General features: G+C 42.0%; 1 protein-coding gene across 3 annotated transcripts in view; it reads right to left on the reverse strand.

Annotated features, from left to right (window-relative positions):
• The window catches only part of LOC122564950 (A disintegrin and metalloproteinase with thrombospondin motifs 3-like), a 267,936-nt gene that overhangs the window by 225,883 nt on the left and 20,657 nt on the right, over positions 1-21,396 (reverse strand). For 2 of the 3 annotated variants that reach the window (XR_015759635.1, XM_043720492.2), the window contains exon 4: positions 5,441-5,600. The exons of the other annotated variant lie outside the window; for it this stretch is intronic. Coding sequence is in view for 1 of the 2 variants with exons in the window: in XM_043720492.2 (XP_043576427.2) it covers positions 5,441-5,600 (160 nt within the window). In the remaining variant the exon portion in view is untranslated. The remainder of the gene's footprint in view (positions 1-5,440; positions 5,601-21,396) is intronic. 3 annotated transcript variants of the gene reach the window in all.

Here is a 21,396-nt window from a genome sequence, read left to right on the forward strand (position 1 = left end):
ACTGAGATAAGGTGGGGGGAGGGGAAATGAGGAAGCTGGAGAAATCTACGTTCATCCCGTGTGGTTGGAGGGTTCCTAGGCGGAAGATGAGGCACTCTTCCTCTATGCGTCGTGTGGCCAGGGTCTGGCGATGGAGGAGGCCAAGGACCTGCATGTCATTGGCGGAGTGGGAGGAGGAGTTAAAGTGTTCAGCCACGGGGCGGTTGGGTTGGTTGGTGCGGGTGTCCCAGAGGTGTTCCCTGAAACGTTCCGCAAGTAGGCGGCCTGTCTCCCCAATGTAGAGGAGACCACATCAGGTGCAGCAGATACAGTAAATGATGTCTGTGGAGGTGCAGGTGAATTTGTGGCGAATATAGAAGGATCCATTGGGGCCTTGGAGGGAGGTAGGGGGGGAGGTGTGGGCACAGGTTTTGCACTTCTTGCGGTTGCAGGGGAAGGTGCCAGGAGTGGAGGTTGGTTTGGTGGGGGGTATGGACCTGACGAGGGAGTCACGGAGGCAGGGTCTCTCCTGAATGCTGATAGGGGTGGACAGGGAAATATATCCCTGATGGTGGGGTCCGTTTGGAGGTGGCAGAAATGACGGAGGATGATACGATGTCTCTGGAGGTTGGTGGGGTGGAGGGTGAGGACCAGTGTGGTTCTGTCCTGGTGGCAATTGGAGGGGCGGGGTTCAAGGGCGGAGGTGCGGGAAGTGGAGGAGATGCGGTGGTGAGCATCGTCAACCACGTCGGAGGGAAATTGCAGTCTTTGAAGAAGGAGGCCATCTGGGTTGTTCGGTAGTGGATTTTCCCCTTCGACATGGTCGACGACACTCTCCACCGCATCTCCTCCACTTCCCGCACCTCCACCCTTGAACCCCGCCTCTCCAATCGCCACCAGTTCAGAACCCCACTGGTCCTCACCTTCCACCCCACCAACCTCCGGATACATCGTATCATCCGCCGTCATTTCCGCCACCTCCAAACAGACCCCACCACCAGGGATATATTTCCCTCTCCACCCCATCAGTATTCAGGAGAGACCACTCCCTCCGCGACTCCCTCATCAAGTCCACACTCCCCACAACCCAACCTCCACTCCCGGCACCTTCCCCTGCAACCGCAAGAAGTGCAGAACTTGCGCCCACGCCTCCCCCCTCACCTCCCTCCAAGGCCCCAAAGGATCCTTCTATATCGGTCGCAAATTCACCTGCACCTCCACACACATCACTTACTGTATCTGCTGCACCCGATGTGGTCTCCTCTACATTGGGGAGACAGGCCGCCTACTTGCGGAATGTTTCAGGGAACACCTCTGGGACACCCGCACCAACCAACCCAACCGCCCCGTGGCTGAACACTTTAATTCCCCCTCCCACTCCGCCAATGACATGCAGGTCCTTGGTCTCCTCCATCGCCAGACCCTGGCCACATGACGCCTGGAGGAAGAGTGCCTCATCTTCCGCCTAGGAACCCTCCAACCACACGGGATGAACATAGATTTCTCCAGCTTCCTCATTTCCCCTCCCCCCACCTTATCTCAATCCCAACCCTCGGATTCAGCACCGCCCTCTTGACCTGCAATTTTCTTCCCGACCTCTCCGCCCCCATCCCCTCTCCGGCCTATCACCCTCCCCCTATCCACCTATCGTATTCCCAGCACCCCTCCCCCAAATTCCCTCCCCCCTACTTTTTATCTCAGCCCGCTTGGCACACCAGCCTCATTCCTGAAGAAGGGCTTATGCCCGAAACGTTGATTCTCCTGCTCCTCAGATGCTGCCTGGCCTGCTGTGTTTTTCCAGCACCACATTTTTCAACTCTGGTCTCCAGCATCTGCAGTCCTCACTTTCTCCTGAAACTGTTTAACCAATCAGCTATTTCATTTCTGTTTCTGCAACTTGTAGCACCATATTTCATGCATTGTAACAGTGATCAAAACTAATTCATTGACTTTAAGATGCTTTTGAAAATCTTAAGATCCTAAAAGATGCAACATTAATGTAAATTTATTTACACAATACTTAAATAAACCAAAAGAATATTTAAGGCAAGTCGAAATTCTCGAGCTGGTTTTGATGTTTCTCTACCATCTGTAATAATGCTTTGGAGACTAGGACAACCTACATCAGGCACCTTAAAGAATTAGAGAAGTTCTACTCGTGGTTTCTTTGCAAAATTCTCCAAATCTAGCGACAAGAAAGGGGTCCACTGGCTGTATACACTTCCAAACCAACATGCCCAGTATGACAATCTTTTTCAATGTAAACATACCAATCAGACACAAGGATTGGTAAAACAATAATATGGTTTCATTACTTAAAAATGATACAACATACAGATAATGTTTAATGGAAGCCAAATTCAATACACCTTACTCCCATTACTGCTGCCTCTGATTGTCCGCAATTCCTGAGTCTGATACATCATATCCTTGTGGGTCAGACAATATTTCATAATGAATTGTCCCTTAATGGTATGCACATCATGTCATAGCTTCCAGCATCAAAGTGCTAAGCACTTAAAACCAGGTCTGCTGTGAGACACATATCCTTCATTTACCTGACACCTGATGACAGGTTCCTGACAGCATAGAAAGGAAATTGACAAAGGGTGAGAGTAATGAAACTGTGAGATGTAGGATGGAGATAGTTTAGTGGATATTTAATATAAATTAGAATTAGAGTTACAATTAGGTTTATCATCTGCCTCGCATATTATTTATTAGCTTCTATATCTGAAATGACTTTACTACAACTGGAATTTTTCCAATAATGCTTTGTGAAAGTTGATATGAAAAGTCCATTCAACATAAATGATCTATGCTGAACATCTAGAATAGCTCATTTATCTTTTCATTGCCCATCTAAAATTTGACCGATTGATTAAATAATTTGAAGCATTTCTTTGGTTCCTTTTTTGAATTCTGAAACATTATCCTTATCATCGTTTGTCTTTTGATTGGACCCAATCCAAACAATTTTAGTTTCCTCGTATCTTTTAAAGTAATTTCTGTCTGACGGCCTTATTAACTCCCTGTGCTCTGGGTTTCATTGTGTTTAACTTCTGTTGTGTAACAAGAGGAAAATCATCTTTACTCTCCACCCTGCATGACAGTATTAAATCCTTTTGATTTTCCATGTGTTCCATATATAAATCTGGCTCCCCAGTGAATATCACAAAGACGTTCTTTTTCCCAAAAGCATTTAGTACCTTTAAATAATGCATGTATGCCTCGGCAAATTTGTCTCTGATTTCTTTAAATTGGCCCTGACCTCCATGTTCAATTTCCCTGATGTTTAAATCCATACAGCCTGATCTTCTACAGCTTTTTAATCTGGCAAACAGCTGTTCAACTAGACCAATTACAATTTGTAATTTATTCCCAGCCAGTAACTGCAACTTTGATCTATCCAAGTTGTTTCAATCTTTTCTCTTCCACTGCTATTCCTACTACTTTGAAAATAATTTTTCTCACCTACTGATATTATTCCTACTCTTTTGATAGTTGCTGTGCTCTTCTTTATACTTCTGTAGATGTTGTGTCATTCATTATTCTGCAATCATTACAACCCTCCTTATTTCCCTCACTGGTGGTGGTTAGCTGGGATTTGTATCCTCATCTGACTGAGGTAGACTTGGACATTCCTGATGAAGGGCTTATGCCTGAAACATCAATTCTCCTGCTGACCAGATGCTGCCTGAACTGCTGTGCTTTTCCAGCACCACACTACCGACTGAGGTAGACTTGGGTCCTGCCTCCTCACCCTGCCTGACAGTGGATGGCAATAGTAAGTCCTTACTGTCAAAACTGTGAAGAAAAGGGCTTAGCATCAAGCATCAGCAGTTAATTAGCCAAGGATCTGCTTTTGAGCAGAATTAACTTGATCTATTTACTATGATAACCACTCATTGTATGCTTGAAAATTTAATTTTGTTTCGGTAAGGCAACTCCTCTTGTACATTGACCCTGACGTGATATGCTCTGCTATCAGCCTTTTCTTTTTCTGGGCTGCCAACATCAACACAGCTGGTTCTTAGCAAAAACTAACAACTTAAAGCAGCATGCAGAGCACTGATTGTAAATATGTCCAACTGAAGGTCACAGTGACCAAAGACATCACTTACTCGAATTAGGAAATGAAACCCCCCCCAAGAAAACGTGCTATGCTGCCAGAGTCTCACAAAATTTGCAGTACAATGTAAATAAGATTACAAAATTATGCTGGTCTGCTACTCTGAAGTAGTCTCAGGACTTTTAGTAACAGTTTAAATATACCAAGACCAGGTCAGGAAAGGGTAGGCCTACAGAAAAGCAATATGCAATCGCATACTTGCTTACTTCTGTACTATTTTACTGTTGCTCTCTACAATTTATTCATCTTAGATCACAGCAATTTATTGTTATAGTTCTCAGAGAATAGTTCTCCAACACACATGTCCCGTTGACATATACTGAGAAGGCCAGGTTAATGGATTTTGTTTTTCATCTTCCTGTGGATAATCTCTTGGCTTGCAATCTGTCTGAGTGAAATTTATGATCTGAGCTATAATTGGGACAATGTGCAGAACAGCAGGCGTGAACATCCTCTAAGAACCAAACCATCAACAATCCTTCCATAAACCCACCATTCTATAAACAGCCAACACAAGAAAGTCTGTTTAACACATACAGATGAGCAGCCAGGAGCAGCCTTACAATAATAACGCAATGATGACAGTGAGGTCTGCAGATGCTGGAGATCAGAGTTGAGAGTGTGCTGCTGGAAAAGCACAGCAGGTCAGGCAGCATCCGAGGAGCAGGAAAATCGACGTTTCAGGCCAGAGCCCATCTTCAGGAATGATTTCTGAAGAAGCGTTCCGGCCCGAAATGTCGATTTTCCTGCTCATCGGATGCTGCCTGACCTGCTGTGCTTTTCCAGCAACACACTCTCAACCATAATAACTCAAAGTCAATTCCTCATTTGGACACCCATCCTTTGAATGGGTGAGCACTGTTCCCATCGACATTCATCCAAAGACATGCATCCCACTCACTGTATTCCCAAATAACTGTGCCATTACTTTGCAATTCCCAGTACTGTTCATCTCTGCACTGGTCAGTTTGCCAAGGGGTCGCAATGGCAGTCTGTGCTAAGAACATTTTGCAATTCACAGTTACATGGAAACAATGCACTTATGATTTTCCCTCAATAGAAGGAAATACTTGTTTTGTTATAAGTTTATTAGGAAAAAGTTGTGACAAAAACATTACTGTGTTACACATTGTTGGAATGAAGCGCACGCCCCATGCTGCAAAAATATGTTTTGAAGTTATTTTTAACTACCTCAAACCATTGACTCCTCCCTTCAGGAAGCTGAATAAAGAAAGCGTTTTTTTTTCTGGGTCTCATTGCCTGTTCGCTAATTGTTTTCAGATGAAACAGCACATTGAGCAAATACATGCCAAAGATTCCAACACCAACCTGTTTGATAAAAGTCACCAGCGTTTTCGGGATTTGAATGCTGTACAGCTGATCTGCGGTACACTACATGAACGCGACCCTTCTCCTCCTCTTCAGATTGTTTGCCCTTTTCTAGTGGTTCAATAAAATATTCCTCCTGATCTGTTCGGATCATTCCAGCCTGGTGACAGAGTCAGAAAGCTGTTACAAAAAGGTCCAAAACAAAGTTTCCAAATTAAATACTAATGTGGGGAAGGATGAGGGAATTCAAAGACCAGATGTGCCCACCCCAATTATAACTTTGTAATACAATTCACTCCCACTTCAAAATATCTGCAAATTTAATTACTCACAGTTGCAATTTGCTTTCTTCTTGGGAGAATTTAATTACAGATTTGCAAATGTGAAATCTGAGTAACAAGCATAGTAATAGTTAATTTAACATTTGCAAGTACACAAGATGCTCACTTGAAGATGCATTTGAACCTGCATTCATACAGGTTTCGTAGAATCCCTACAGTGTGAAAACAGGTCATTCAGCCCAACAGGTCCACATTAACCCTCCGAAGAGCATCCCTCTCAGACTCACATTCCTACTCTCCCCCTTTAACTCTGCATTTCCTACGACTAGTTCACCTAATTTACACATCCCTGGAAACTATGGGAATTTCAGCATGACCTATCCACCTGACCTGCACATCTTTGGACTGTGGGAGGAAACCAGAGCACCCAGAGGAATCCCACACAGATACAGGGAGAATGTGCAAAACTCCATGCAAACAGTCATCCAAGGCTGGAATCAAAGCTGAGTCCCTGGCACTGTGAGGCAGCAGTGCTAACTACTGAGCCATAGTGCCGATCCATATATGTATTATTTAGTCTAGCAAAGCTGAATTCCTACAGTGCAGAAGGAGGTCATTCAGCACAATAAGTCTGCACCAACCTTCTGAAGAGCATCCCACTCATAGCCAACAGCCCCACTGCATCCCTGTAACCCTGTATGGGGCTTTTAACATGGCTAACCCCACCAAAGGAATCTGCAAATCTCTGGACACTACTAGACAATTGATTTTTAAGAGCAGCCAATACACCTAACAGGCACATCTTTGGACTGTGGGAGGAAACCAGAGCAACCAGAAGAAACCCACACAGTCACAGGGAGAATGTGCAAACTCCACACAGTCACCCAAGGCTGGAACCAAACCTGCATCTCTGGGCTGACTTGCTGTGAGGCAAATAGTTCCCAACCACTGTGCCACTTCTAATTGTGAAGGATTTGATGGATAGTGAAAAATTCAGTTCTGTTGGTGGCTGGGTTACTAAGTAGAGGACACGGATTCGCAACAGAACTAGACTGCAGATGAAAATTCCTTCATGCAGCCAGTTGCTTGATCTGGCATTTAATCAAAAGCTGCTGTAACCAGATTAAGGAGAAAGTTTCAAGAATGAATTGCATATAATGTAGAAAATTGATGATTTGCAGAACTGTAGGAGAAAATGGGACTAATTGAATAGCTTTCAAAAAGCCAGCGAACGCTTGTCAGGCCAAGTGACCTCTGTGTGTTGCACATTTCCATGAACATATCAAATAGCCGATGGAGAAATTTTATGGCCGAGTGAATTAGTTTATTTATCATGTATCACACCTTATATTCAAATTACCAAATCTGAATTTTGCACAAACAATTGCTTTAAGGCTGGAGTTTAACCTTTCATCATTTCATCATTCTAAAGTGTCAGTCATTGTGCTAAATTATGGCATTGGTTTTTAATTTCCTGTGAAAAGTATCAGCCTGGATTATGTGTTCACTTTCTGAAATAAAATTAGAACCCATCACAGTTTCCTTCAGAGGTGAGAGTTTTATCAACATAATAAGACTGACCCCACCACTGAAAGTCTCTCATTATTATTATTAATTCCTCCTACAATTACGTTGTTAAACCTCATTGCAGGAGTTACGTTTAAGCAAGTTTGCAAATCAGTCTTGTAGTCTCTTTGTTTAAGACATTGTTCAGGAGATCTTTATTCTCCCCCAAACTTTGTTCCTCTTCTGTTTATATAGGTTCTTCCTAAACTGAGAATGCAGCAAGTAAAATTACAGACCGTGAATGCTACAGAAGATTATACTAAACATTTCACTTGCTTTCACTTATTAATCTCTACCAACACTGTATGACACCATTCAGATAATGACTCAGCTCTGAGTTTCTCAACCACCTCCTCCTCAGTCCAAGCGCACACACACATATCTCCAATGGAAACTTTTTTTCTCATTTCCAGTTTCTTAAAAAATAGCAGATTTGATCTCCAATTTTCATACTTCACAACGTTCTAGTAATCATTCCATTGCTTTTATGTCAACAGTTTAATGAATTACTCACATGGTTCATTTCATTTGCTTTGAACTTACCCTGAAATCAGAATAGTTTCCACATGCACAAGGTGTTTCGAAGCTAAATGCCCTAGATGCTATTTCTTCACTGGCATGATTGCGTTTGCTTTCTGCAGTTGCTATGCTACAGCACAATTCCTTGATAATTTCTCCTGCAATAATTGCAGCAGAACAAGTCATTTATTTATTCATTCCTGAAGTGGGCATCACTGGTAAAATGAGAATTTATTGCTCATTCCTAGTTACCAGTGTAGCGAACCTTTTCCTTGAACTGCTCCAGCCTGTGTTACAATGGTTTACTCACCATGCTGTTGGATAAGGCACAATGGGGTTTTCACATTCTAACAGTGAAAGAATGACAATGCATGTTCAGGTCAGAATGGTGTATGCTTCAGTGTATACTGTTCTCAAGCACCTATTCTCCTTGCACTTATCAGTGTTGAAGATTAGGGACTTGGGAGGATTAAGTAAAGAAACCTTTCACAACTTGCTCCAGTGTAAACAGTACATCGTGAAGAAATGACACTCTCTTGGTGAACGAATAAGTGTTGAGTCCTATAGAGCATTGTTGTAGGTGGCTCAGTGGTTAGCACTGCTGCCTCACAGCACCAGGGACCAAGGTTCAATTCAATGGGTGACTGTCTGTGTGGAGTTTGCACAATCTCCCCGAGTCAGCGTGGGTTTCCTCCGGGTGCCCCGGTTTATCTCGCACAGTCCAAAGATGTGCAGGTCAGATGAATTGGCCATGATAAATTGCCCATAGTGTTAGGTGCATTAGTCAGAGGGAAATGGGTCTGGGTGAGTTGCTCTTCGGAGGGTCGGTGTAGACTTGTTGGGCCGAAGGGCATGCTTCTGTACTGTAGGGAATCTAATCTAAAGTGTTCTTTCTACAGAACGAATTAGGGTCAAGGAAAATCCAGGCTTGTTAGTCTTCCAATGAAGATGTAACCAATTATTTTCAAGACTCTGTATATGCTGTTAAGGGAGAGGCAGTTCCAGTGTCAGTGTTAATTTAAAATAGCCATATGAAACAGTGCTGAGCTTCTCCAGCTCTGTCATTTACACACATAAATAGGATAGTTTGTGAAACTACTAGCAGAACAGCAGATGTTGATCCAAGGGGAAAGTCACTTGTATAGAAAAAAATAATTGATTCAGTTCATTCTGGTGTATTTTAACCCAGCTTTCTGGTCATTACAATCTCGTTTCCTTTTGGACATTTTAAGAAGTTGACCTCCCAAGATCAGGATTAGGGCTGTGCAAGAGTTTGTTTGAGTTAGTGGTCTTTATTTCTGTTAGTGAGAGCTCACAGTGTGAGTTGAAGTAGGATTCTAACACTATTTTGATGACACTCCGTTTGGAATGATGTCCTTTTAAGAACTCACATGAAAATGAGTCCAGTACCCAGATATTGTCAGATGACCAGAGGCTCTGCACTGCAGCGTTAAGGCTTAGACTGCCTGGAGACTACTCTGTATTATGTAGTAGTTCAGCTGTAAACAAACCAACCAGTGATCTTCAGGTCAACAGAATTCACATATCTCATTTGTGTTACTTTTAGATAACACGAGAATATTATTTCATGGTATGCTGCGTTTTTCTTCTAAGATGAAATTAGCCTTAAAAGCACAAATGTCAAGGGGTTCAACAGCAAACAAAATATAACAGCAATCCAGAAGTTCCCACAGTACAGAAAATAGAAAGGCAAAAAGATTTTTTTGCAAACTAAGAATATCTCCAAGTTGGCCAGGATGACACAACATCCAGCTGTTTCAAAACCACCCTATTTGAACGCCATTTCACATTCATATTACCAACAGGATGGAGCCCCGCGCTGAACAAAGATGTCTAAACTCAAACAACAAATAAAGGGAATCCAGGAATTGTGCAGAGTCAACAGAACCAGCCCTAAAACAGGTTTCAAATAATCGTAAGGAACACCAAGTGCAACGCTGAATGCTCAAAAAGAGCAACAAAGTAAATATAAAGTGAAAAGAAAAATGAACAACAAAAGGATGAGTATCGAATCCCCCTCTATGAATTGGAAAGTCACTGATCAACTATCCAAATACAAACAGTTTCAACAAAGGATGCAGTGATACTGCATCCAAGTAGTTATGCAGGACTGGTTAGGCAAGCTGTGAGAGTACCCATTGCTGCTGGTAATGAAGCAGCATGTGTTAATACCTCTAACTTAACTAAAGAGGACCAGAAGGATTCTGCAAAGATATTCAAACAGCAAAGATCAGCTGCATGTAAAAGTCAACATTACAATTAATCTCTTAGAATTAAATTCTGACATCCAGAAGCCTCTAGAGTCAATGGCTCGGTGTATCAGAAGATGCCATGCAGAGGCAATGAACGCGACTTTTCAGAGGCTGAAATTCGGGAGCAGATAATGAAATTAGTGATTGTTTCAACATCTATTGAAGCATTCTTGGAAGAAACAAATGGTTGCAAGCATTCATTCACCGCTAACAGATGGCAGAAATCATGAAGCCACTGCAATTTGACAACAGCAGCTGTAAGTACCAAGTGCAGCAAATGGCACCAGCCAGGCCATACAATGCCATGGGTGCTGTATTGTACCCTTGGTGAAACCGCCCTGCACTCCAAGATCTGTGCAAGGCGATAGAAAGGGACACTGATCCTGCCAAGATTCAGCAAGAAGGTGCAATATCCACATATGTGTCTCATTTGCATGCTGGGCTCTTAAAGGTACGTCACCCTTAACGTGCCATGTTTGGAATGGAGTGGAGAAGCACAGGACTATCACAAGTGTGATCCCCTAAATGGAGTATAGGATCACTGAAGTGTCAATTGTTATAGGATCATTAACTTTTGTAACATCAACCAACTGGGCAGGATGTAAGAAACAATGTGACCATTGTTGGCATCCCAAAAGTTGTTTCAATCAAGTCATGACTTTCTTAACTTATAAACCCACCTAGTCTAAACTCTTCACAGAAAAAAACAATGACCTTTACATGACATTGCCAATAGGACAATTAGTATCTCAGATAAGATACCCACTAAACCGAGTGGATGATGGCCCATATCATTCTCAATACAAAGGATGGCCAAGGGTTTCAGACTTTCATCTTCCACTGTCAATCACAAATGTTTTAACACACTCCAACTTCACAAGGCATCTTTTAATTGCTGTTCATATATTTTAACAATTTTTCTATTACACCTGCACCTTTCTTCCCTGTAGTTATTTCTCAGGTTTTGCAATTCCCATCTGCAACCTAACTTTCATTAGATATTTGTGATATTTTGCTTCCTTTCAAGTGTAGAATCAACAAAAAGATACAAGAAGTTTGCCAATGCAAGAGTTCAGAGATATAATAATTCAACTTCAATTGATTATACCTCCTAAATTAACCATTTCGATTAAAAAGTTATTTGCTTAAGACATCCGGATGCATCAATGAATAGGAAGGGTTTAGGGAGATATGGGCCAAGTGCTGGCAAATGGGACTAGATTTGTTTAGGATATCTGTTCAGTATGGACGAGTTGGACCGAAAGGTCTGTTTCCATGTTGGGCATCTCTATGACTTTATTTCCACTCTTCAAAACCAGTCCTTCCATTCATATATAAAATCACATTATCCCAGATGAGAGCTGCTACCCAAACTGAATCACTAGCTTCCAGATTTATTTGTGCTTGAACCTTTTTGTCTTGCTTCAATTTAAATCGTGTTGTTTAACATCCTCTTGGGCACGACACAACGCTGACCACAGCACCCTGCGCGGGTACCCACCTCACCTCGCCATAAGAACAGCCCTGCCTTTACAAATCAACTGACAACCAAAGCCTCCAGGTTCAATCTGGGAAATACTCTCATTAAACTCACGAACCAGTTTTGCTGCTTGTACTTAGATAACAACTTGCTGAGTCTTCCAGCCAAGTATCTTTCCTGATATTAGTCATTTTGTGATTGAGTTACTGAAAGGAGCAAAACCTGGCAAAATATTCCTTGGGACGACTGCAGTATGTGTGCAATCCTGGAGCAAAGTGCCAAAAAAAACATTTTATGGATTTAAACCTATTGCTCAGAACTGGGGTGCTCAGCAGGATGCAGCAGGAGCTCTGTTCAAAGTTGTAAAATAGATTAGATTCCATGCAGTGTGGAAACAGGCCCTTCGGCCCAACAAGTCCACACTGACCCTGCAAAGTGTAACCCACCCAGACTCATTTCGCCCTGAATGATGCACCTAACACTATGGGCAATTTAGCATGGCCACTTCACCTGGCCTACACATCTTTTGGGCCACGGGACAAAACCCACGTGGACAGGGGGAGAATGTGCAAACTCCACAGAGACAGTAGCCCAAAGTGGGAATTGCACTTGGGTCCCTGGCGCTGTGAAGCAGCAGTGCTAGCCACTGAGCCACCGTGCCACCCTAAGAGTGATAGATTCATACAGCACTAACGCAGGTTCATCATGATTGCCCTTACTCCTTGAAAAAGCTTTCCAATCATCATAAATCTACACCATTTCCTTTCAATAAGTGCATAATACCTTTTGGAAGTTATGGTTGAATATCAACTCTTAGGTTTACAAACTTTGCTGCATAAAATTAGGAACGCAATTAGCTAAAAGATTGATAATTAAAAATGCTGCAGTAAGCTCCTAGTCCTATCCTTTCATCAGAGAGTGCTCAGTTCACTTTCACAGGACTTATGAAATGTTTTCGAGGAATCACAGGTGCCCAAGACAGCAGCAGGACATTAATCTAAGCAAAGTCATACTGAGAATGATCAAGAGCTCTGTGTTCCATCAGCATTAGTATCCTAGAATCAGTGTCAGCCAACCAGACACTCCAGCCCTGCCAACACAAACATGTGGGATTCAGCCAGAGAGGCCAACTTTCAGAGACGGGTCGTTCAGTCCAAACATTTTAAGAAGCTGGTAATAAATGTACGTTTATTAACAAAGTGGAACTACGCTGCAAAACAGGTTCAACTTAAACACTGGCACCTTTCACTATCTCGGGTGTGGAACTGAGCTATGTTTAAGCAGAATCTGTGCATGACTTTCTCTGGAAATACCTGCTGAATCCCACTACGGAACTGCAAAAGGAAGTCTTCGAAGGTACATATGGTGTGACTTATATGAGCAGGGAAAATAAAATGGAAATGCATCTTTTGCATCTGGAATAAGTGACAGTCACAGTGGAATAAACATTCTTTTTTTAATCTTGCAAACTGATTGTACAGATGGTAGCACTGTTTTGATTTTGTAATCATCTGGGGTGTTTAATTTTATTCTGACTATATGTGGCTAAGCTTTTTAGTTTAAAAGCAAGATTGTGGAGAATGCAATAAAATACAGACCCCAGAACCATAACTCCATCAAGTCCTTACAATAAAATACTCAGTTGCCCGGACTTGCTCCCTGAAGATGAACCACAAACACGGCCAACAGTGTGACCTGATTGTCTTTCACACATAATAACGGTAGTCCAGAGACTGTATTGTGAGCTTTTAATGAAATTGAGGGGGTCAAAAATGTTACTCTCCTTGTAGAGTAAGAGCTTGAATTTAAGAAACACCTGGCAATCAATGTAGATCAGTGAGTTTCAGGTGAATTTTGAATGCAATTGTGCCTGATTCATAAACTGTGCCTGAGGTCAAATCTTTCGCCATGCTGTCTAAATTAATCTTTGACGGTCCTTGCTGAATATTGGCATTGTGGTTATTTGTTGTCAAGCCCATGTTGAAAAACTGGAATTCCATTAAGAATGCTCTTTTCCGAGTGTTATCACCTGATTGATAGATCCTGAAAACCTAAATGTTAATGTCAACCCAAAACAACAGATTGCAATCCACGTTCTATTTCTGAAGCTATATAAAACAAACACCTGGATGTCTCTGACCCAAGCTTAGAGTGAAGTATTAGAATTGATCAAGTAGGCTAGATATGAGTACCTCCCTTCCATATTCCTGCTTATTCAGAGGGAGAGAGCAAAAATAAATTGTTTTGTGACATTTATGGTCTCAAGTCTGGACTTACTGAAAAGGACCAAGCTAAAATTCTACTCCCTCCAATGATTTCAAATTCTATTTGCAACATATTGGACCAAAGAGTCTGTTTCCGCGCTGTACATCTCTATGACTATATATATGAGTGAAAGGGTCCCTGTCCTATAAGGCTAAGTATAATGAGGAATAGGTGCTGATTTGGAAATTTAATTTGGTGCTGGTGGGATCTTTCTGGGATGTTTTTCACATGTTATACCTCAGATTAAAAGTCAGACTCTAACTGAGAATTTTAAAACTGCAAACCAGTTAGAAAGGTTAGTGTAACTTGGTAGTTATCTGTTAGTCAATTGAAAGGTGTTGCCGAAATTGATGTCATTGACTGCATTGGGAAGTTGAGTTGGGGCGGTTGTAGTTTGGAAGTGAGTCATCAAAACTCTATAAAGCAGACAGGGTTAAAATAAACACGGATTGTGGAAACACAGAGTGTGGAAACAAGAGGGAAGCTCACATGAGGGAGAAGGAGGTTCTGCTTTTTGTACATTTTTGTTCGCCTCTAAATGATGGTGAGTTCATAAATATGCTAATTAGCTTTGCAGATAGGTGATTGGTTGGTGACCCTTAAGAGTTAATCCCTCTAAAACAAGGGCATAATTTCAACTTGTACAGGGAGGTCCAAGAATTACTTTAAATTTGTTTGTGTCTGCAGTTCAAAGAACTTTAGCTCAGAGCTGTGAAAATTCTAAAATTCACTGGGTCAGATACTGTATTTCATCAGGGGAAGACAGATTTATGCAGATATTTTATTCCAGGAGGAATCACATCTCAGAAGCCATGTACTTCTGATCAGACCTGTGGTCAGGGACAGGTGGGGCCAGCTGTATCCCATGCAGTGATGTGGTACCAGAAGTTGGGAAATAGGAGCTTCAGCACCTCTTGTTCTAAAAAAAAGTGAAAGTTGTGTGAGAACCACAAATCTCCCTGAGTAACAACACCTTCAAAGAACAGGGAGAAAGTGAGGACTGCAGATGCTGGAGGTCAGAGACAAGAGTGTGGAGCTGGAAAAGCACAACAGGTCAGGCAGCATCTGAGGAGCAGGAGAATCGACATTTCAGGCATAAGCCCTTCATCAGGAATGAGGCTTGTGGGCCAAGGGTGCTGAGAGATAAATGGGAGGGGGGTGGGGTGGGGGGAAGGAAGCTGGAAATGCGACAGGTAGAGGAAGGTGGTGGAGAAGGTGATAGGCGGGAGGGGAGGGTGGGGCAAATAGAGAACTTATAAAGAACACCAAAGAAAATTGCTGCAAACAATTAGGAAGACAACTGTCCTATTCGTCTTTATTCCAAGGGTATACACAAATAAAAAAGGCTAGCTACGGTTGTAATGCACTTGAGTGAGACCACACCTGGAATAAAGTACCAAAGGATATATGCGTCAGCAGCAGGATAACAAAAATTCACTAGGTAGAGAGGTAGAGAGCCCGAGGTAGAGAGAGAGATGTCCTATGATGGGAAGCTGATTAAATTGTATCTATATTCTTTGGAGTTTAGAAGAATGAGAGGTGATCTCATTGAAATATTCAAATATTATGAAGGGATTGACAGAGCAGTTACTGAACCATTGAGTGGGACAGCCTGGCCCCAGTGATAAACCAGTTGGGAAATGTTGAGGAGATGGGAAAAATAATGGCTTGCCTTTATTGATCAGAGCATCGAGTATAGGAGTTGGGAGGTCATGGTGCAGCTGTGCAGGACATTGGTTAGGTCACTTTTGGAAGATAGTGTGCAATTCTGGTTTCCTTCCTATCAGAAGGATGTTGTGAAACTTGAAAAGCTTCAGAAAAGATTTACAAGGATATTGCCAGCATTGCAGGATTTCAGCTATAGGGAGAGGCTAAATAGGCTGAGGCTGTTATCTTTGAGGAGAAAGTGAGGTCTGCAGATGCTGGAGATCAGAGATGGAAATGTGTTGCTGGAAAAACGCAGCAGGTCAGGCAGCATCTAGGGAACAGGAGAATCGACGTTTCGGGCATTAGCCTGAAGAAGGGCTAATGCCCGAAACGTCGATTCTCCTGTTCCCTAGATGCTGCCTGACCTGCTGCGTTTTTCCAGCAACACATTTCCATCTGAGGCTGTTATCTCTCAGGTTGAGTCTCAGAGGCTGAGGGGTGATCTTATAGAGGTTTATAAAATCATAAGATGCATGGATAGGGTAAATAGACAAGGTCTTTTCCCTGGGGTGGGGAGTCCAGAATTAGAGGGCATAGGTTTAGGGTGAGGGGGAAAAGATTTTAAAGGGACCTAAGGGGCAAATTTTACACGCAGAGGGTGCTGCTTGTATGGAATGAACTGCCAGAGGAAGTGGTGGAGGCTGGTAAATACAGTATTTAAAAGGCATCAGGATAAGTATACAAATAGGAAAGGTTTAAAGGAATATGGGCCAAGTGCTGGTAAATGGAACTAGATTAGGTTAGGATATCTGGTCGGCATGGATGAAGTAGACCTATGGGTCTCTTTCCATGCCGTACACCTCTATGACCCTATGACTCTATGATGTTCAGAAGGGATCAAGTCTGATTTTCCACCCAAGGTTTCAGCATTGGTGAAGTAATCAGCCCTCATTTTAATGTCAGTCCCCAGCCTCTAAAAGTAAACTCGACTTCTCTCTTCCTTTTCAAATATTTAAGAAGCACTTGCTGTCCAATGCATGAGACGGCAGAACCATTGTCAGCAGTTAGTTTATCACTACATTGTGTCAGTTTTCTGAGTAGATCTTGTGTAAAATATATAAATAAATGATATTTGTACTTGTCCCTGTATCAAATTTGGCATATAACGCACATTATCCATTCCTTTGTGGCATATCGCTTGGATACAGGAAAAGAGATTTTGTGTATCTATCTGCTACGTTAAATTGACTGTGTACTGGAGTATACAAGCTGTAATGTTGCTGTTACCTCTTGGACTTTGTTGACATTGCTGTATGCCATGGATGGAGTTTGGAAATGTCTTTCATATTGTCCCTGATGGTTGGCCATCTGCAAATGGTGCTGAGAATTTCATTCTGTTTGGGTTTTTCAGGGCATTTAGAGTTCTTGCATATTTTAGCCCCAATCCTCTTGTAAAACATATCTTACACGTGTCACAAAATGCTCGACACTGTTTTGGTCAGTCAGATAATCCACATTTCATTGGGCATTTTCCCATTGTTGTCGGCTGCAATAGCTGTTGCAGAGTTAAATACTTACAGATGCTGCTACCTGCCTACAATCGCCTTTACAGATCCCATTTTAAAATCAATTCAGCTGCAATCTGCTGGGATGGCAGCGGGAGCAAGTAATGCCTCACCTACCATCTTAAATGTCACAGACACCTCTTTCCCAGTTGATTTTGGCTGGACAGACCATCGTAGAGTTCTCGTAGAGTCAAAGCTTTTCCAAGTGTACCCAGTTTATTCCATATAATAACTTGGAGCCTAATCAAACCACTCTCTAGCTTTCTAACTTCACAGACTACAGCCTTGGGTTGTTTAATCCATCCCCATCATTTACCTCTTGGAATCTATATTGAAACACCAAGCTATATATCCTATGGTGCAATACCCAGATTTAATATAGTATTCCAGGCTTTGTATAACTGAAGAATTATGTCTCCCTCCTTGTATTCTATTCCTTGCGTATAAAGTATAGTTATAAAAAGTATTCCATTACCCATTCTGATTATTTTCTGCACGCGATGTTCCTACTGTTGAGTTGATGGCTTGAGAATTAGATGTGATACAGTACTAAAATAAGAAACTGAAAGTACATTGGGTGCTCCTTCAGTGATTTTCTTCCCATTATTAGACCATAAGGTCAGGTATGGGGAATGTAGACTTATGGCTTGCAATATGTTCATTAGCATTAGCAGCTTGCCAAATAATGAAGCAGTCCTTGACTGCATGTGATTATTTTCAGGTTTGGGTTGAAAAATGGCAAGTAACATTGACTTTACACAAAATAAGGGCATTGCCATTGCCAAATCCCCCATGCTCAGACTTCTTAGGGTCAACCTGCAACATTTTAAGCAATTTGGCTACATCACCTTGCAACTTCTAAGCCACAAAAAAACACAAACCAAGATTCCTGCCAATTCTTTGGGCTTGACACCATGGTTCATCAGGCAATATCGAAATGCAAGTGGAAAAGACAAGGGACAGATGTCAGGAGACCAGGCATATGGCAGTAGGAATGGACTGAGGATTAACTCTCTGGCTTTTTAATAAGTTTAAAAAGCATAGCTCCAATATTTTTGGTTTTTGGTAGGGAAACATATCAGCCCCTTTAACAAATAACCTGCCAACGTTTGTGCTTGACGAGTTTCCCAGTCATCAGTGAAGATAAAACAGCAATAAACAGCTTAAGAACAGTGGTACATGCACAAGTTTCCCAGGGGCATCCATTACTACGTTTTTCTAGGTGCTGGAGAATCCAGTTAAAAAATAAATATCAAAAGAAAGAGGCAACACTGCAGAATTGCTCCTTGAAGTACCACAGTAATGTCAACAAGAAAAAAGAGGAAATCAAGCTGGAGTAACAATAAAATATGCGTTATGATTAAAATGACACCGAATCCACCCAGAATGTTCAACAAATGGTTCGCTGAAGCATCCCAATAGAGTCAAAGGCCTGGAATTTAATGTTGCACTAAAGAAGTGGAGCAGGGCTTGCAATAACGCATGGTAAACCTATAAGTATGGAAAGAGCATCTGTTGGTGGCATCTCGGTACCAGGTCTCCTGATGACTTCATATCAGGAGGCATGTTGATGACCTACAGGACAACTGATTTCAATTATAAATTCTTAAAGGGACAATCAACACAAAAGGTGAAGCAATTGGTGATGGTGAGAAGACATGATTAAGTCTTGCCATTGAACATAAATGATTAAAGACTGTGCCCTGTTTCCGCAACCACGGCTTGGATGTGCTATTGCAGGCTTTAAGGACCTAAAGGCATACTGTGCTACCTAACAATGGATTGACAAAGCCAGCTATGGACATCGAAGCAGCAGTAAAGGAGGTGGCACAGGCTATCAGCAGTAGAAACATGGAATTGTGCACAAACTCACAATGTAGAAAACATTTCAACGGCCTAAGAAAGACAGGGAAAGAGATGGTGATGATGATGGCCCAATCACATTGAGACTTGAGTGCACATCACCGCAAAACCTCTCACTCTGCCTTCGTCAGCTAACCCCAGGACAACACTTCTCTCACCAATTTACTTTGCAGGTGCCCCTTTCCCCCCGTCTTTGCATTTCCACACGTTCTTACTTTTGCATCCACCTCTGACCTTCATGCTGTTCAGTGTCATACCGCTCCCTCACGGTTACTTTCAGCAGATGCTCTCCGTTTAGCTGTTTAACACATGCTATTACTACCACTCATGGATCTCTTCCTCACCTCCTCACAGATGAAGCCAGTGTTAGGGAGAGGCAGAGAATTTGAGTTGGCCTTTACGTCATCTCACAGCTAACAAATATGGAAGTACAGGCATTGAAAAAAAAAATCAAAGGAATCTTTGTATGCCTGGCCATCAATCAGACAGGACCTCCCCACTACCAGCTAGCTGGTGTCAGAATTACATATCAAAGAGCCACATGGAATACCATGCTCATTTTTGTTGACTTGAAGTGAATGAAATAGGATCTTTTCTATATTGATTGCTTTCTTCCCTGGACTGTTTATATTAATGTCATTAATCTCCTGCAGAGCCTTCAAGTATCCCACAGTTGGTGGTGCAGGATTATAACAATACCTACTCAAAGAAAGTTACACATTCCCAGAATGCATCATCACAGCACTCATGCTGACCATGCCCGAGCTCAGATATTCAGTTCAGCACAAGTACAGCCCAACTTTCACCTTGTGATTCACGCATCACGGGGGAACAAGAGTAGCTGGCACAGACTGAAACAGCAGTGAAGAGGCCACATCAGTGAACAGGGGAAGTTCAAACCCTACTCAGCCAGGCACAGTTGTTGAAGCATGAGTACTGATAATGAACAGAGTACTCTGGACTAGCAGCAGAGAATGGTTAACATAATCATTGGCATCCCAGCTTCACAGTGTATGCTTGCAGACAGAATGAAGATCAAGTTTTCAACTAATAACAATGATCTTTGAAACATAAGATGGTAGTATTGTTTGATATCCACAACCCATCAAGAAATCTGAAGCCTTCATCCCTACATTATAAACAGCGTTACACTGCTGAATCATTTTATTAGCAGAAAGCCCTTCAAAACATCCTGAGGTAATGAAAGGCACTATATAAATGTACATTCTTTCTTTCTGTTTTTCACTAAAGTTAGGAAGGGGAACCTGTTTAATATTTCCCTGGAGGTGGTACAAGCAAAACTGTCCAAGCCATCTCCTGCACTGCGATTGCTATCATTATATGAACTCAGGAGCCTGTGAATGCACTTGTCAGGATTTCCAATAAAGAAATTCCATCCCCGAGTAACAGCTGGATAACAGTCACTGAAGTCTCATCAGGCAGCTCTGAACAACCAGCCATTGATGTGCAGATGTGCAGGAGTGGTATTCTGAGGAGTCTGCAACCGCAGGCGAGACATATGAAAACCTGATGTGTCTATGAGACCACAAGCAAGTGCTCTGTCCTACCGCTGCTTCCTCAAAAGTGAAACCTGAAGGACTTCCAACTCTGGTCAGTGATTAATCCTCATGGGGCTAATACCCATCTTGTTCAAAAAAGGAAATTCCGGACATGGAAACTTCAGCCACTGAGGCAAAAGGCCAGGTTAATGGTTTGTGTTGAGTGCTGCCAAAATAGAACAATGGGACAACACTGCAATTTCATAAGAGAGCAGGAAAAACGCAGGTAACAGCTGAAGGACAGAAAAGAGAAACAGCTTGCATTAAGGAGCACACAGATGACGACAGGAGATTTTAAAGTATAAGCATTCAATTAAGTCCTTCAAGTGTCGCCATCATTTTACTGTAAGAAATACTACAGCCCAATTGTACAAAGTAATATGACAATGACTGGATTAGCTATTTTTATTATGTAGATTAAGGGATAAATATTTGGAATGTTTCCCTATACTCCTTTTACTGTCATGGAGTCCACCTCAGAGTGTCATCGGAACTTAACACATTTACCACATCAAAGGATGACTCCTCCAACCCTGCAACAGTCACCCCACTGTTCACTCAAATGGCTGCAAACATTTTGTACTCAAGTTTCTGGAATGGGATTCAAACAATAGGTTTACATAACCTCTTTAATACTGTAAAATGTTTCAAAGTCCTTGACGTTAAGTTTTATTGAATAATATCTGACACCAAGTCCCATACGGAGAGATTTAAGGTCAATGTGAAGTGCTGTGTTCCAAATGTGATGCAACTGGTCAAACTACTTCTGTAAACACTATAGTTAAAATGCAAACAAAATAAAGAGGAATTTAGAATAATTTAACTATGGGGAATCTTAACTGAATATTGGACACAGTAACTATTACTAATTTACTGTTGCAATATAGTAACATCCCATAAACACACCCCTTGGCAAAAAGATAAATTCAGATACAGAC

Source organism: Chiloscyllium plagiosum, unplaced genomic scaffold, assembly GCF_037043375.1.
Source record: "Chiloscyllium plagiosum isolate Xiang-an unplaced genomic scaffold, Cpla_swu_hap1 HiC_scaffold_2, whole genome shotgun sequence".
NCBI lineage: Eukaryota > Metazoa > Chordata > Chondrichthyes > Orectolobiformes > Hemiscylliidae > Chiloscyllium > Chiloscyllium plagiosum.